General features: G+C 38.8%; 1 protein-coding gene and 1 non-coding gene across 2 annotated transcripts in view; one reads left to right on the forward strand and one right to left on the reverse strand.

Moving 5' to 3' along the window:
* Nucleotides 1-18155, reverse strand: part of CROT (carnitine O-octanoyltransferase) — a 58352-nt gene that overhangs the window by 39572 nt on the left and 625 nt on the right. Inside the window, exons 2-5 of the mRNA XM_007447468.1 lie at nt 16690-16814; nt 15055-15236; nt 14759-14883; nt 7110-7218 (exon numbers count right to left, since the gene is read on the reverse strand). Coding sequence (XP_007447530.1) covers nt 7110-7218; nt 14759-14883; nt 15055-15236; nt 16690-16814 — 541 coding nt within the window. The remainder of the gene's footprint in view (nt 1-7109; nt 7219-14758; nt 14884-15054; nt 15237-16689; nt 16815-18155) is intronic.
* On the forward strand, nt 14548-14620 carry TRNAE-UUC (transfer RNA glutamic acid (anticodon UUC)). Its single transcript has one exon. It is a non-coding gene; the product is annotated as a tRNA-Glu (tRNA).

Raw genomic sequence — 18155 nt, forward strand, 5'->3', positions numbered from 1 at the left:
AAAAAATCTTCCAACAGGGCTTCCCTGGTGGCGCAGTGGTTGAGAGTCCGCCTGCCAATGCAGGGGACACGGGTTCATGCCCCGGTCCGGGAAGATCCCACATGCCGTGGAGCGGCTGGGCCCGTGAGCCATGGCCGCTGAGCCTACGCGTCCAGAGCCTGTGCTCCGCAACGGGAGAGGCCACAGCAGTGAGAGGCCCGCGTACCGGAAAAAAAAAAAAACAACTTCCAACAAACAAAACTCCAGGACCAGATGACTTCACAAGTGAATTCTATCAAACATTTAGAGAAGAGCTAACACCCATCCTTCTCAAACTCTTCCAAAAAATTGCAGATGAAGGAACACTCCCAAACTCATTCTATGAGGCCACCATCACCCTGATACCAAAACCAGACAAAGATACTACAAAAAAAAGAAAGTTACAGACCAGTATCACTGATGAATATAGATGCCAAAATCCTCAACAAAATACTAGCAAACAGAATCCAAAAACACATTAAAAGGATCATACACCATGATCAACTGGGATTTATGCCAGGGATGCAAGGATTCTTCAATATACGCAAATCAATCAATGTGATACACCATATTAGCAAACTGAACAATAAAAACCATATGATCATCTCAATAGATGCAGAAAAAGCTTCTGATAAAATTCAACACCCATTTATGATAAAAACTCTCCAGAAAGTGGGCATAGAGGGAACCTACCTCAACATAATAAAGGCCATATAAGACAAACCCACAGCAAACATCATTCTCAATGGTGAAAAACTGAAAGCATTTCCTCTAAGATCAGGAACAAGACAAGGATGTCCACTCTCACCACTATTATTCAACATAGTTTTGGAAGTTTTAGCCACGGCAATCAGAGAAGAAAAAGAAATAAAAGGAATACAAATTGGAAAAGAAGAAGTAAAACTGTCACTGTTTGCCGATGACATGATACTATACATAGAAAATCCTAAAGACGCCACCAGAAAACTACTAGAACTAATCAATGAATTTGGTAAAGTTGCAGGATACAAAATTAATGCACAGAAATCTCTTGCATTCCTATACACTAATGATGAAAAATCTGAAAGAGTAATTATGGTAAAACTCCTATTTACCATTGCAACAAACTGAATAAAATACCTAGGAATAAACCTACCTAGGGCGACAAAAGACCTGTATGCAGAAAACTATAAGACACTGATGAAAGAAATTAAAGACGATACCAAGAGCTGGAGAGATATACCACGTTCTTGGACTGGAAGAATCAATATTGTGAAAATGACTATACTACCAAAAGCAATCTACAGATTCAATGCAATCCCTATCAAATAACCAATGGTATATTTTACGGAACTAGAACAAAAAATCTTAAAATTTGTATGGAGACACAAAAGACCCCGAATAGCTAAAGCAGTCTTGAGGGAAAAACAATGGAGGGAGAGGAATAAGACTCCCTGACTTCAGACTATACTACACAGCTACAGTAATCAAGACAATATGGTACTGACACAAAAACAGAAACATAGATCAATGGAACAAGATAGAAAGCCCAGAGATAAACCCACGCACCTATGGTCAACTAATCTATAACAAAGGAGGCAAGGATATACAATGCAGAAAAGACAGTCTCTTCAATAAGTGGTGCTGGGAAAACTGGTCAGCTACATGTAAAAGAATGAAATTAGAACACTCCTTAACACCATAAACAAAAATAAACTCAAAATGGATTCGAGACCTAAATGTAAGACCAGACACGATAAAACTCTTAGATGAAAACATAGGAAGAACACTCTTTGATATAAATCACAGCAAGATCTTTTTTGATCCACCTCCTAGAGTCATGGAAATAAAAACAAAAATAAACAAATGGGATCTAATGAAACTTCAAAGCTTTTGCACAGCAAAGGAAACCATAAATAAGACGAAAAAACAACCCTCAGAATGGGAGAAAATATTTGCAAACGAATCCACAAAGGATTAATCTCCAAAATATATAAACAGCTCATGCAGCTCAATATTAAAGAAACAAACAACCCAATCCAAAAATGGGCAGAAGACCTAAATAGACATTTCTCCAAAAAAGACATACAGATGGCCAAGAAGCACATGAAAAGCTGCTCAACATCACTAATTATTAGAGAAATGCAAATCAAGCTACAATGAGGTATCACCTCACACCAGTTAGAATGGGCATCATCAGAAAATCTACAAACAACAAATGCTGGAGAGGGTGTGGACCAAAGGGAACCCTCTTGCACTGTTGGTGGGAATGTAAACTGATATAGCCACTATGGAGAACAGTATGGAGGTTCCTTAAAAAACTAAAAATAGAATTACCATATGATCCAGCAATCCCACTACTGGGCATATACCCAGAGAAAACAATAATTCAAAAAGACACATGCACCCCAATGCAGCACTATTTACAATAGCCAGGTCATGGAAGCAACCTAAATGCCCATCTACAGATGAATGGAAAAAGAAGTTGTGGTACATCTATACAATGGAATATTACTCAGCCATAAAAAGGAACAAAATTGAGTCATTTGTTGAGATGTGGATGGATCTAGAGACTGTCATAGAGAGTGAAGTAAAACAGAAAGGGAAAAACAAATATGGTATATTAACGCATTTATGTGGAACCTAGAAAAATGGTACAGATGAACCGGTTTGCAGGGCAGAGGTTGAGACACAGATGTAGAGAACAAACGTATGGACACCAAGGGGGGGAACCGAGGTGGGGTGGGGATGGTGGTGGTGGTGTGATGTATTGGGCAATTGGGATTGACATTAATATACACTGATGTGTATAAAACTGATGCCTAATAAGAACCTGCAGTATAAACAAACAAAAACACCAATGCTAAACTTTCTTTGGGTTATTTGTATGGAAATATGTTAATACAAATGTTTCAGACATTACATGAAATTTCTAAAAATCTTATATGTTCTGGTATAATGGTATAAGTCATAATTCTAGTTATTACTTTAAAATGTATATCTCAGAAATAACTAAATTTCCTTGTCAACTGCATTTCTATGAACTTTCATCAAATCTTTAACTGTGGTCATTTTTAAGTCTTTTGTCATTTACAGACAGTTCTGGGTGTACTCTGATGCTTTTGCAAAAATGTTCCTATAAAAGGGTTTCATCTTCAAGGAATTCATGGAAAAGACTCTGACAAGTACAGGTTTCTGGTTACTGACTACACTGCTGAACTGAATCAATAGGCATTTTCAGAACTCTAATGGAAAACTGATGAATTATAAAAGTGCTAACAAAAGATCAAGACAAGAAAAATAATTACATGGGACTGAGTGAACTGATGACGATGATTATAATTTTTGTGACTTTCTGTTTGAATTAAAAAAAAATCCCACGAGGACTCAGAGGTAAAAAATATACAAATCAATTTTCACTGCAAAGTAAAGGAGCTGTTATAGTGGAGGATTACTGGACTGAATGTCAATATTATGACATAGTATGAGTGTGTTTCATGTTTGGTAATTGCAATCATTGTTGCTTTTGTTGTCGTCATCCATTTACAATGCTTGATGTCAGTTTATTTATCTCTTGTAAAAATAAAATACAGTGTGTGTGTGTGTGTGTGTGTGCACGCGCGCGGGCGTGTGAAAAAAGTGAGGTTTCGTAAATTCTCTTAAATTTTCTTTTACTAACTGCTAGTATATAGAAATATTAATTTTTATATGAAGACCTCATACCCAGCTTGCTAAAGTCACTTATTAATTCTAATTCTATAGATCATTTTAGATTCTTTAATTATCTGGAAATAAAGTGTTATTTCTTTTTTTCTATCTTTAAAAAAAAAAGAAAAATAGGCAAGGGACTTCCCTGGTGGCACACTGGCTAAGAATCTACCTGCCAATGCAGGGGACACAGATTCAATCCCTGGTCCAGGAAGATCCCACATGCCATGGAGCAACTAAGCCCATGTGCCACAACTACTGAGCTTGCGAGCCACAACTACTGAGCCCACATGCCACAACTACTGAGACCACACACCACAACTACTGAAGCCTGCACGCCTAGAGCCTATGCTCTGCAACAAGAGAAGCCACCACAATGAGAAGCCCATGCACCACAATGAAGAGTAGCCCCCGCTCACTGCAACTACAGAAAGCCTGCAAGCAGCAACGAAGACCCAATGCAGCCAAAAATTAATTAATTAATTAATTTTAAACAGTACACAAAAAGTACAATCCGTATGGTAAAAGATAAATTAGACTACATTCAAATGTAGAGCTTCTGTTGATCAAAAAGACACTTTGAAACCCATGAAAAGCTCATATCCAGAATGTATAAGGAACTCCTACAACAAGCCTAGTGTTGAACACACTAGTTCAAGTGCTTATTAGCACAACTACTTTGGAAAGCTGGCACAACCACTGAGACTGAACATACACATACACTATGACTCCCCAGGTCCTCTCCTGAGTGTAATCAGACAGGAGTGCATGCATGTATACATCAAAGACTTGTACGGGAATTTTCACAGCAGCATTTTTTGTACTAATAAAAACTGCAAGCAAGCTATGTGATTATCCTTGAGAAGGAACAAAAGCCCAGTAACTGGGAAGTGGTATAAGGGGAATTTGTGGAGTAATGAAAACGTTCTGTATCTTGACCTGCGTGGTGGCTGCATGAGTAATTAGCTATGTACTTCCGTGCTTGTGTACATGTCTGTAATACTCAATAAAAATAATTAAAAATATATATACCTTCATATAATTCAACATTTAGAAGACAATCTAGAAAATTTGAACAACTGATTGTACTGATATATTAACATGTTAATGAATCCTTGATTAACTTTTTAGAATAAGCAAGTCATTAGGTGTGATAATGGTAATGTATATTTATGTTTTTAAGACTCCTTATATCTTAGAGAGTCATAGGGAAAGGATATTATGTCTGAGATTTTCTTTAACATAATCCATGGGGGAGTGATGGGAGGGGCACAGGAGGTATAGTTGAAATGAGGATATGAATTTATAATTGTTGAAGCTAGGAGTTAATAACTGTTGAAGCTGGGTGTGAGTACATGGAGGAGCTTCATTATATAATTCCTGCTACCTCTGGAAATGTTCCATAATACTAACTTTAAAAATATAAACATATGCAGCACTATTTACAATAGCCAGGTCATGGAAGCAACCTAAATGTCCATCAGCAGATGAATGGATAAAGAAGATGTGGTACAAATATACAATGGACTATTACTCAACCATAAAAAAGAACAAAAATGGGTCATTTGTAGAGATGTGGGTGGACCTAGAAAGTGTCATAAAGAGTGAAGTCAGTCAGAAAGAGAAAAACAAATATCGTATATTAAAGCATATATGTGGAATCTAGAAAAATGGTACAGATGAACCGGTTTGCAGGGCAGAAATAGAGACACAGATGTAGAGAACAAATGTATAGACACCAAGGGGAGAAGGGGCGGATGGGATGAATTGGGAGACTGGGATTGACATATATACATATATACACTAATATGTATAAAATAGGTAACTAATGAGAACCTGCTGTACAGCACAGGGAACTTCACTTTGCTGTACAGTAGAAACTAACACAACATTGTAAAACAACTATACCCAGGACTTCCCTGGTGGTGCAGTGGTTAAGAATCCGCCTGCCAATGCAGGGGACACGGGTTCGAGCCCTGGTCCGGGAAGATCCCACATGCCATGGAGCAACTAAGCCCGTGCGCCACACTACTGAGCCTGCGCTCTAGAGTCCGGGAGCCACAACTACTGAACCCACGTGCCACAACTACTGAAGCCCACATGCCTCGAGCCTGTGCTCCGCAACAAGAGAAGCCACCACAATGAGAAGCCCGCGCACCACAACAAGAGTAGCCCTCGCTCGCCACAACTAGAGAAAAGCCCACTCGCAGCAACGAAGACCCAATGCAGACAAAAATAAATAAATAAATTTATTAAAGAAAAAACAAAAAACATACAAAATAATACTCTCTGTATACACTATTATATGTACATACTATTTGTATATATGTAATATATACTACATATAAAATATACATATATGTTCTTTTTTTAAAATCTGTATGTGCATATAAATTCACTGCGACAGATCTGGAAGGGCAGAATATACCAAGCTAGCAACAGTGATTAATTTGGGGACAGGGAATGGGATGAGTAATATTTGTAATGTTTATCTTTTCTCCAAGGAGAATATATTCATATACATCCAGTAAAATTTAAAGTTAATTTAAATTAAAAATAAAATAAAAATAGATTTTTTTAAATTAGCATATATACAATTCTTATTTCTCACCTTACCGTCACCTTTTAAAAAGGTAATTTTGAACATCTATTTTTTAACCTGAGCAAAATCTTAAGACCTAATGAGACTCAAGAAAGTAGTTTGAGGGACTTCCCTGGTGGTCCAGTGGTAAAGAATCCGCCTTCCAATGCAGGGGACGCAGATTCGATGCCTGGGCGGAACTAAGATCCCCCATGCCACGGGGCAACTACTGAGCCTGCGCGCTGCAACTAGAGAGCCCGCATGCCACAAACTAGAGAGCCCACATGCTCTGGAGCCCAGGCACCACAACTAGAGAGAGAAAACCCACACACCACAACTAGAGAGAAGCCCAGGCGCCACAACTAGAGAGAAGCCCCTGTGCCACAACTAGAGAGAAGCTCATGCACCGCAATGAAGATCCCACATGCCGCAACTAAGACCAGACACAGGCAAAAATTAAAAATAAATAAATAAATAAAATAAAAAAAGAATGTAGTCTGAGGGATAAGGGACTGCCCTGGTGGTCCAGTGGTTGAGAATCCGCCTTCCAACGCAGAGGACGCAGATTCGATCCCTGGTCCAGGAACTAAGATCCCACAAGCCACGGGGCAACTAAGCCTGCGCACCGCAACTACTGAGCCCACGTACTCTGGAGCCCACGTGCCACAACTAGAGAGAAGCCCGCACGCCACACCGAAAGATCCTGCATGCTGCAATGAGGATCCCGTCTGCCGCAACTAAGACCCGAAGCAGCCAAAAATAAATAAATCAAATAAAATTTAAAATATACAGAGATTTAAAAAAAAGAAAGTAGTGTGAAAACCTGAGAATCTCTGGTGGGGTCATCAAACATCCTTCATGCATTACATCGAACACAAAAACTCGGCCTCGACACATCACTGCAATGTGACTTGGGCAATGCCCTTCACTCTCTGGAAAAAGAAAAAGAAAATAGAAGACTCAAATCTCTCAAAGTTAAGCAAGAGTAAAGCTGCATATTTATATCCAACAGAAAAAAAATTCCTCCAATATTTTATCTATCATATATTCATCAAATATGTCACATGAATAAAAATACTTTAATAAGGTGATAAAATTTCAGTTATTATGTGATAAATACATGTTCCTGAAACCCGTCCATGTAAATAAAACATCTAGAAATCGACAAAAGTTTCAAATATTTGTACACCTTAAGAATCATATAAATTCCATATTATTGCAGGACTTTCTAGTTTTATTTATGGATAGGATGGGAAGAGACAAGGGTCGCAGAGAAATCCTGGAGGAGAGCTATTTGAGTTAAGTTTCTTTCGGGGTTTTTTCTTTTTTTTTTTTAACATCTTTATTGGAGTATAACTGCTTTAAAATGGTGTGCTAGTTTCTGCTTTATAACAAAGTGAATCAGCTATGCGTATACATATATCCCCATATCTCCTCCCTCTTGTGTCTCCCTCCCACCCTCCCTCCCTATCCCACCCCTCTAGATGGTCACAAAGCACTGAGCTGATCTCCCTGGCTATGCGGCTGCTTCCCACTAGCTATCTATTTTACATTTGGTAGTATATGTAAGTCCATTCTCTCACTTCGTCCCAGCTTACCCTTGCCCCTCCCTGTGTCCTCAAGTCCATTCTCTACGTCTGCGTCTTTATTCCTGTCCTGCTTGGGGATTATTTTAATGTTTATTGATCATCACATAATTTAACTGCAAGAGTATCTAGCTGTGATTTCTCAATAAAATAGTTTTCAGTAGAATAAGGACACTGTATGCCTGGGTGGCAAGGAGAAAGAATTTTGCCCAATCTGTAGCATTACTGAAGGCTCTGATGACACCTGGTAAGCCACTGATAATTGATTCTATGACTCATTTGGCACATCTTAAATCCCCAAGAACTATTTATTTTTGAGATTTGTAAATCTCAGATTATTCTGATTTAGTCCCATTTTTCAAGTACTAGTCGCTTTGACAAGGGTCTTCCTATAAGATCTCTGCTCCTTCCCTCTCAAAAACAGAAGAGGAAGAAAGTTAGGAAAGACATATACTGCCACTGGAAGTAAATTTATTGGTTGACATTAAATACAAGGAACTGTGCTAAATGTTTTACACAGATTATCTACTGAAATCTATTCATCAGCTAAGAGGAAGAGCCATTTCCTGATAGCACTATTATTTTTTCTCTTATATCCTATTTCCTCAAGTCCTTGTAGGTGAGGTATGTATTTCCTTTGTCCCTCATGGCTATTTCCAAACCATTTCTTCTTTCTTCCCCTTCGAAAACCTCCATACCCTTTAACATTTACCACCACTACCTTTTATTGCTGTCCTCTATTACCTAAAATTTCAGGCTGCAAAAGAAAAAATAAAATAAACCTGATGCCAAGTTAATCAGTAAATATTTGGGAAGAGGACGACAGAAGGGTGCTGCCACAGGATGAGCATAAGAGGGGATATTTGAGCAGAGAATAAAATGAAGCAAAGGTGTGAATACAGAAATACCTGCAGGAAGAGAGTTCCAGGTAGAGGAAACACCAAGTACAAGGGCATTAGGACAAAAATGAGCTGGTCTGCTTAAAGGGAAACAAGGTCAGTGCAGCTACAGCAGAGAGAAATAGGTAGAACGGTAGAAAAAAATTGGGGCCAGACCATATTGGCCTTAGAAAGGGCTTGCAATTTGAAGTATGATGGAAAAGAAGCCAATGGAAGGTTTTAAGCAGGATAGTAATAATGTCACCTAATTAATACTTTACAAAGGGCACTCTAGCTGCCATATGGAGAAGAGATTTTAAGAGGGAAGAAAATATACAGCAAGATCAGTTAGGAGGTAACTGAAGTGGTCCAGGTGAGAACCACCTAAGTGAGAGTTGATGGTGGCTTTGAGTGGGGTGTGACACTTGAAGGAAGCAAGAGGTCAATTTTTTCTTTTTAAGAAGGGAGATATTACAAATTGGTACAACCCACTAAAGAGGGAAAACTGTTAATGCAGCACAGAAAGGATAATGCAGAAGCAAGGTTCTTGATTAAACAAGAGGTGGTGGACCCCAGGGCACCTTACAGAAAGGTTATCTTTAGGAGTCAGAACAGTTCCACACTCTTAAAAAGAGAAGACCAAGTATATGAATGTGCAGTAGTGTATTGCAAGGAGGTTACAGAATGGGCCAATATTTGAATGAATGTTTCTATGACTGCTGTAATAAATTACCACTAACTTAGTGGTAAATCACCACTAACAACACAAATTTATTGTCTTACAGGTCTGGGGACCGAAGTCTGAAATGTGTCTCACTGGGCTAAAATGAGGGTGTCAGCAAGTCTGTGTTCCTTCTGGAGGCTCTAGGGGAGAATCTGCTTCCTTTGCTTTTTCAGCCTCTAGAGGCTGCCCACATTCCTTGGCTCAGGGCCCTATTCCTCCATTTTTTTTTTTTTTGGCTGCCCCACACGGCTTGCAGGGTTTTAGTTCCCCGATCAGGGACTGAACCTGGACCCTGGCAGTCAAAGTGCTGAGTCCTAACCACTGGACCGCCAGGGAATTCCCTCCATTCCTTCATCTTCAGAGCCATCAAGACAGCATCACGACTTTCTCATGCTTCCACCCCTTTGGTTCTCTCTGCCTCTTTCTTCACTTGTAAGAATTCTTATGATTACTCTGGGCCCACCTAAATAATCCAGGATAATCTCCCTATCTCAAGGTCAATTGATTAGCAAACTTAATTTCATCTGCAACCTAATTCCCCTTTACCATTTAAGGTAACACATTCAGTCGGTTCCAAGGATTAGAAAGTGGACATATTTGGGGGTCATTATTCTGCCTACCACATAGGTTGGCAACTTTGGTGATAGAAACATTGCTTTACATTTGTTGAGAAATAGAAGAGTTCATTAGCTGGGAATAAAGAAGGAGAAAGGCACGAAACAATCTTCTCTGGAAGTGAGAGAATAGCTTGACAAAAGAATACAGCGAGGCAGTGCTTTGTGTCCACTTGAGGTTTGACTGAGAAAAGTGATGTTTTGTGGTTTCCTTTGGCCAAGTAAATTGCTAGGGTAGGTGTCTTGAATTTAAAGTGCTGAGGTGGGGGTGGAGTGCGGAGGGAGGGAGCAGGTGAGCAAAGGTTGGAATGTACACGTAAGGAGTGGTGACAGGGAAGAACCACACAGAGATGTGAAGATGTGGCTACGGGGAGGGAGAAATGAAACAGCGAAGAACTGCAGAGTAACTCAATTTTAAGTCAAGATGTGGTCAAAGGAATGGCTGAGGTGGACCGAAAGGAAGCGAGTTGTGAAAAGAACGTGGAGGTCAGAGTGAGATGCCTACAACCACACTGCTGGAGGTGAGAGGGTTTTTGATTACAACAAGGTCTATGGCTGGGCCACGGGAGTGGGTGGCTGCTTGAGAAGGAGAGGAAGGAAGGAGAAGCCACGGGTCATCCACAAACGGAGGCTGAGGCCAGCAAGAATGCGACTGAGGTAGTAATGGAGAGACAGTCAGTGAGACTGGTGCTAAAGCAATCAATGAATGAAGGAAAGTGACCAAAAGGGAAGTCACTATGACAATGACAAGCAGCGGTGACATAACCTGATAGCATTTTTTTTTTCAAGAGCTCAAATTGCAAGGGAAAAGAAAACGTGAAAAGGGCAACAGGAAATAAAGAAGACACCAACATCTCCTACTTGCCCTCCAGTACCAAAGTGTAAGAGAAAAACAAAATCCCCATTTGAGATGGTTATAGGAAAAGCAGTGTAAAAAATTAACCAGGTTTCATGAACAGCACCTTTCAGAAGGAAAGGGGAACTTTCTGAGAAAAGGTGGAGAATATAACGGATTCTGCTGACCATGAGCTCCATCAAGTACAGCAGAAGGGTTTGGGGAAGGAGTGGAGGGTGGGTCCCAGCAGTGGGGAACTTGAGTCAAATTAGGCTATGCACAAATCCATGAATCTAGATGACAAGAGATGACATTCGAAGTCTGAACTTCTTGGGCAAAATGAGGCGCACAGGATGAAAAGCAAAGCTGAATTAGTCTTAACAGTCTCGTAAGGTAAAAAAAAAAAAAAAAAACAACAACAACAAAAAACAAAACTAGGTCTAACTTGCCTCGTTATTGCGACTAGCCTCTTATCTGCAGCAGCCTGCATGCTGCCGTCCCCCTCAACACACATAATTTCTTCAATTTTCTCCTTATCCAGGATAGATTCTATAGCCCACATTACAATTTCTCCCTTGCAAAAATCCTCATTCCCTCTTCCCCTGCACCTGCCCTTGTTGCTGAAGGAAAAAACACAACACACCATATAGTCTAACTTTAAATTCATAAAAACACATCTCAACACTGTTTAGCTACCCTATGTTTCCTCAGAATGTTTGCTTTTCCCACTTTCCAAAATGACCATTTCAAACCATCTCCTTTTTTTCTCAAATATTCCACCCCCACCTCAGTTCTTATTTCACCAAGGAAAACACAAGCAGTACATGGAACAGCCTCCTCTTCCTACAGCAAGATCAGCCCATCTGTGTGCATCTAGACACACACTTTCTGCATTGCCTCTCATCCTTGCTCCTGCCAAAGACCAGTTCTTCCACCATTTCTGCTCTTATATTCTCAATGTCTTTGGTTCTTTATCCTTTCCCCTGCAAGATAATTCTTCCTACTCTCCTACGTCATTCCTATGATGTATCACCCATCTTTTTTTAAAAAAATAACACACACACACACACACACACACACACACAAATCTCCCACTGCACATCCAAACCTTTTCTGCAAGAATTATTTCCAAATGCTGCCACCACTTCTTCAGTTTGCTTTCATCTCCTCCAGCTGAGCTCCGTTCCCCAACTTCCACTAACAGTGCTCTTGTCAGGGGCAGCCTCTGTCCACATCACTCTGACAAATCCAATGGTCACTTCCAATTTCCACCTCATTTGACCTCATGGGAGCATTAGGTAAAACAGTTCTTTCTCGTGGCTTCTGGGAGACCACTGCTCTTGTTTTCTTCCTGCTTTGGTCTCTTTTGCTGGTTCCTCCTTCTCTGACCACCAACTACTATATTTGACTGTGATCAGGATCAATACTGGTTCCCCTGACCATCTTCAGCTACATGTATTCCAAAAGGAATCCTTCCTATTCTTATGGGGGTAGAAATGATTTCTATGCCTGCTAATGATGACTCCTAAATCTTTATCTGCAGTCCTGAATTCTCCCCAGTACCCCAAACTCTGTACCCAACTGCCTATTTACATTTCCACTTAGATGTCTAAAAGGCATCTTAAATTCAGTGCAGTCTAGGGAACTCTTTATTTTCTTTCCTAAATATTTCCTCCCAGTTTTCCCCACCTCATGAACCAAAACACCTATCTACACCATTAGCTTCTCAAGCCCAGTAACTTGAGGGCATCTCTGATTCCTCTTTTTCTCTCACATCTCACAACCAATCTATGAATAATTCTGCTTACTCCATATCCAAAATCTCTCCAGAATCTAGTAACTATTCACCACCTCCATGCTACCACCCTAGGACAAGTCATTATTATGGCTCACTGGGACTACTAAAACAAGCTTCTAATTCATCTCCCTGCTGCTACATATCTCTCTCCTAAAAATTTATTCTTCAAAGAGAAGGCAGAATGATCTTTTTTAAAACATAAAATGTTCACATCACTCTCTTGGTCAAAACCCACTAATAGTATCTAATCACATTTTAAATAAAGGCCAAAAAACCTTAGTTGGCTTACAAAGTACTATATGATCCAGACTCTTTTACATCTTTACAATCTGCCCCCCCTCCTTCTTGCATACTCTGCTCCATCCACATTGACCTTCGAACATGCCAAGTTTATTCATACCCAGAAAATTCCCCCCTCAACACACACACAAACACACACACACCACCACCACCTCTGCCTCCACCACTACCAACAAACAGAACTAAACAAAAACAAAAATGAAAAGCAAAAAAACTGTGCCAGATCATCTTATTATTCAGATCCTCAGTGAGGTCTTCCCTGACTACCTAATCTAAAACAGCCACCCAGTTACTCATGTGATTTGAATTCTCTGTATAGCATTTGTCACAAACTCTATGATATTTTTTCATGTTTACTGATTCCCTCAGCTTTATCCCTATTTGCACTTATTCACATAACTGTAAGTTCAAGAACATACTAACCATGAAAGCTTAAACCACTGTATCAAGAAGTACATTATTAAATTGATGAATCCCCACCTTATGCACTGTTACTTAAAGAACTTACCTTATCTACAGACATACCTACTAAGCGATAAAAGACTGAATTCAAAACCAGGTCTATTGATAATAGTTCTTAACTAATATGCATATTATTTCTATTTGCTACTGCTATTCTCCTATCAATTTTCTCCTGTTCATCTTTTCAATTCACATTTGGACGTTCAACTTTATGCCATAAATAACCAGGTTCCTAATTCTTTCTTTTAATTCTTTCTCTTGCAACATCAAGGTAAATGTGTCAAGATTAAGGACATTAAATATCTCAAGCTCCTACAGAGTTTTACAAAAAGTTGAGTTCTACATGAGAGTAAACTTATACTTCTCACACTATAAGCAAAATTGGGTATTGAAATTTTACTTTTAAATAAAATTTTATATAAGAAAAATACCCATTCATAATGACATTTTGCAGTAATATAAACTATGTTATTAAATTTATAAGAAAAATTCCTGAAGTAACTGGAAACCAGCAGTTACTACTACAGAATCTTCCCTTTGAAGATATGCTAGGACACCAAGCAGAAAGTGCCATTAAACTAACTAAAAACAAAAACTTTGATGAGTCAATCTGAACTCATGTGCCTTCAAGAAGATGGGTATCAGGCTCTTACCTCATACGAAGAAGAGGGGTGGGTTGAGGGGAGGAAAGCATACTCACAAAGACAAATGGGACATGATGAGCACATACAAACACTCAAAAAGAATTCAGATAAGAAAGGAGGGTAGAAAGAGAAGGATCCAGATCGTATGCTGCAGATCTCCTAAAACTGATTCATAATTCTACTCTTTAACTAAAATTTAAACTCTCAAATGATGCAACATAAGCAACAGGTTTGTACAGAACCATGTAAGACAGTTTCAAAATATCCATTCCCACAAATTACTTCCAGCTAATCACTATGACTGAAAGAAAAGGTTCATAGAAGGCTTCTGATTAGTCAAAATCCAGTAAGAAATATTTTTCAAAACAGTATGTTCCAAATTAAAAAAAAAAAATGTATGTTCCACAGTGTCGTGGGAATTCCCTGGTGGTCCAGTGCTTAGGACTCAGCACTTTCACTGCTGTGGGCCCAGGTTCTAACCCTGATCAGGGAACTAATACCTCGCAAGGCAGGCAGAGCAGCCAAAAAAAAAAGAAGTATGTGCCACAGCATCACAGAAGAAACTCCAGCAAAACTACCCAAATCCCAATGCTTTTACCAGAAGAAGTACATGTGTTTGTTTTCTACTTACCAGTCCTAAAATAATTAATAACTGAATCTCTAGTAATTCCTGGAACCTTGCAGGTGGAAAACAGCATTCGGAATTGATTCATATCTAGAGGAGTATTTCCAACTTTATGAACAGGCAATTTTTCTCTATTAAAACAAACCAAAACAGTATATTGACCAAGAAATCATTATAAAATTTATAAACCAAACAGTCACACCTATAGTATTCATCCCCAAATGAGGAAATTAAGCTTCTCAACATTGTGCGACCTGAGACCTTGGGTAAATATGTAACCAAATTGACAAAACTATCCTTACTTTCTTAATAGCTGCCAGTAGTTCAAGATATGCCAAAGACTTATACTTCCTCTTTCCAATTGCGTGCCTTCCTTCGGAGGCCAGTAGTGTTCAATATGGCTTGCAGGACCCCCAAAGTTGACATGCAGTTGTGATGGTATACGAACATCCAGGTAGGCAACATTCAGCCACCAGTCTTCCAGCTAAAAGAAATTGAGAACATCAGCCTAATGCTACTGATAATACTTCAGTGTGTAACTGCTGGGGGGAAAAAAGCTCTATTTGTCCTTTTTTCTTTAATTAGTCTTCAACACTTAAAAACATGTTTCGTTTTAAATCATCACAGATATTAAAAAACAGTACTGTGATCATTTCTTTCTTTCAGAATTATGGGATCTGAATTAAGTACTATTCAGTTCAACTACATTATCAAAAACATAAAACAAGAAAGCACTGAAACAAACACCTTCAGACCGATCATACTGAAATCATCAAGTACTCAGAGTACCAGGAGTACCCAACAAAGTACTCTAGGTGTGTTTTCTCAGAGTACCTGGGGTACAATAGATATTCAACAAATCCTCAATTATAACAATTATTAAGGCACTTATAATTTTCCTATTTCCTTTTTCATAGAAATATGAAAACTTTTCAGTAGGCTTAAAACTAATTTGGATTTTTCAGGGACACCACTTTCTATGTGTCCCTCTTTCATGACATGCAATTGAATTTCACATATAAGTAAGTGGATGTCACCAAATTACCTGGAGCTCTTTTTGAAGAATTTGATGTTATAAACTATAATCAGTCATTTGGAAAAAGATATAAGTGAAAAGGATACAGGCAGAACAACAACTTCTTTACCTTTACCCTAATTTAATTAAAGTCACTCAAGGCTCAAGATTGAGAAAAAAGGAATCTTGAGGTATAAAATTTTATTATTCCATCATAGGTATCAAAGGACAATGAGAAGATCAGCTTGCTTTTTATTTCTAAAACTAAATGAGAGTTACAATCATTATTTCTAGAGTAAGGCAATATCTTAAATTATGAAAACTCATCCTCTGGTTTGTACTACAGAAGCAGAGTAGTTAAGACGAAAAAGTCAAAGAAGATTCCTTGTGGCAAATTACTGAGATCCTCAGTAATTATGAAACGACTGTCTCCTCAATCTATTTAACTGAAACATAAAATACTCATAACCATTCTCCACTCCAGTTTTGTAATGCCCCTTTTCTCCTACGTACTGTTTAAATATTTGTATGTCACCAATGTGATGTTTATTTTAGTGTTGTGGGACTTTGATTATCTGGGCAAAATGTTTTTCTCAAGCATGGTCTACAGATGACGTGCAACAGAACCACATGGAGTAGCTGTGAAAATCAGGATTTCTGGGCCCCCATTCCAGAGATACTGAATCAGAATCACTGGTCCCAGGAACTCTGCATTTTAACAGGTTCCCCAATAGGAGGAGCCCACACACAACACTTACTTAAAACTCCCCAGAGTTAAACAATTCACTCATTCTTTTGGATGATGATAAAGACAACAATAACTACAAGGATTTTACAGTACAGTAATAATTTAAAAATGAAAGCCAGATACACTTTTATTTTTCATTAAGTATCAATATTCTAAGTACAATAACATAAATACCCAATTTCTTTTTTCTTTTGCCCTTTCAAGTAATTTCTGCTGCAATTTTTCTCCAATACCATTTTGAAATTTTTGGACAATTGCTTCAGTTTTCTTATATTCTTCTTCATTTGCAAATGGCTTTACTATAAAGAAAAAAATATGCATTAAAGTACTTAGATATCAAGTACCACAAACTCACCTCAATTATTATTACTTACACAAATCTTGACTCAGTTATATAAAACACTTATGTATTAGAGCAGTCCACTAAATTATAATAGTGTTTACAACATGAAAATGGCGGAAAAGCAATAATGCAAAATACTGGAAAAAATAAAACTGTGGGGCTTCCTTGGTGGCGCAGTGGTTGGGAATCCGCCTGCCAATGCATGGAACACAGGTTCGAGCCCTGGTCCGGGGAGATCCCACATGCCATGGAGGAACGAAGCCCGTGCACCACAACTACTGAGCCTGTGCTCTACAGTCTGCGAGCCACAGCTACTGAAGCCCGCACGCCTAGAGCCTGTGCTCCCCAACAGGAGAAGCCACCACAATGAGAAGCACGTGCACGCACTGAGGAGTAGCCCCCGCTGGCCGCAACTAGAGAAAGCCCACACACAGCAACGAAGATACGATGCGTCCAAAAATAAATAAATAATTTTAAAAAAATAACAATAAAATAAAATAAAACTGTGTATACTACGTAGTCTGATAACTACTTCCCCCAAAATTATTTAAAAATCATTCTAGACGATGATAGTTAAAATGACATACAGGACTATCATCTAGCTACTAGTCCAACAGGAAAGTAAATCCTGTTTAGCCATGACTGAGAGAAATTAAAGCTTCTTTCCACTAATGTTGAAGCAGAGCCTTAAACATTATGAACGTAAGTGCGATATGTATGTAAATTTAAGTGCAAAGCCTTCCCAGAGTACTGTAGGGTCCCTTCTGGCCAAGAGCGATTTCCCTCACACACAGACACACACAGACACAGACACACACACACACACACACAGACACACACACACACACACACAAAGAATACAGGGGTCCTAGTCCATGACAACCAAGTGTTCTGAAAATTAAGCTATAGATGAAAGTAAATTAGAAATCAAGGGACATTAATATCTTCCTTTTGTTTTATTTTTGTCACTTCAAAGTCTTCTCTTAAAGTTAATTTAAATAGCTGCATTCAGAGAGCATAAGTGAATAATCAGTAAATTTTTTTAAAAAGACACTAGAATTCCAAGGTGAAAGTAGATGCGAAAAAAGAATTAAAAAAAAAAATCAGAGGGCTTCCAATTAAACAAAGGGAACTAAGGTCATAAATTTATCTTCACTTCTAGAAACTCATTAAAATTAGAGTAATTAAAACGGCATAAATTCGGGGCTTCCCTGGTGGTGTAGTGGTTGAGAATCTGCCTGCCAATGCAGGGGACACGGGTTCGAACCCTGGTCTGGGAAGATCCCACATGCTGCGG

This window comes from Lipotes vexillifer, unplaced genomic scaffold (genome assembly GCF_000442215.2).
Source record: "Lipotes vexillifer unplaced genomic scaffold, Lipotes_vexillifer_v1.1 scaffold474, whole genome shotgun sequence".
NCBI lineage: Eukaryota > Metazoa > Chordata > Mammalia > Artiodactyla > Lipotidae > Lipotes > Lipotes vexillifer.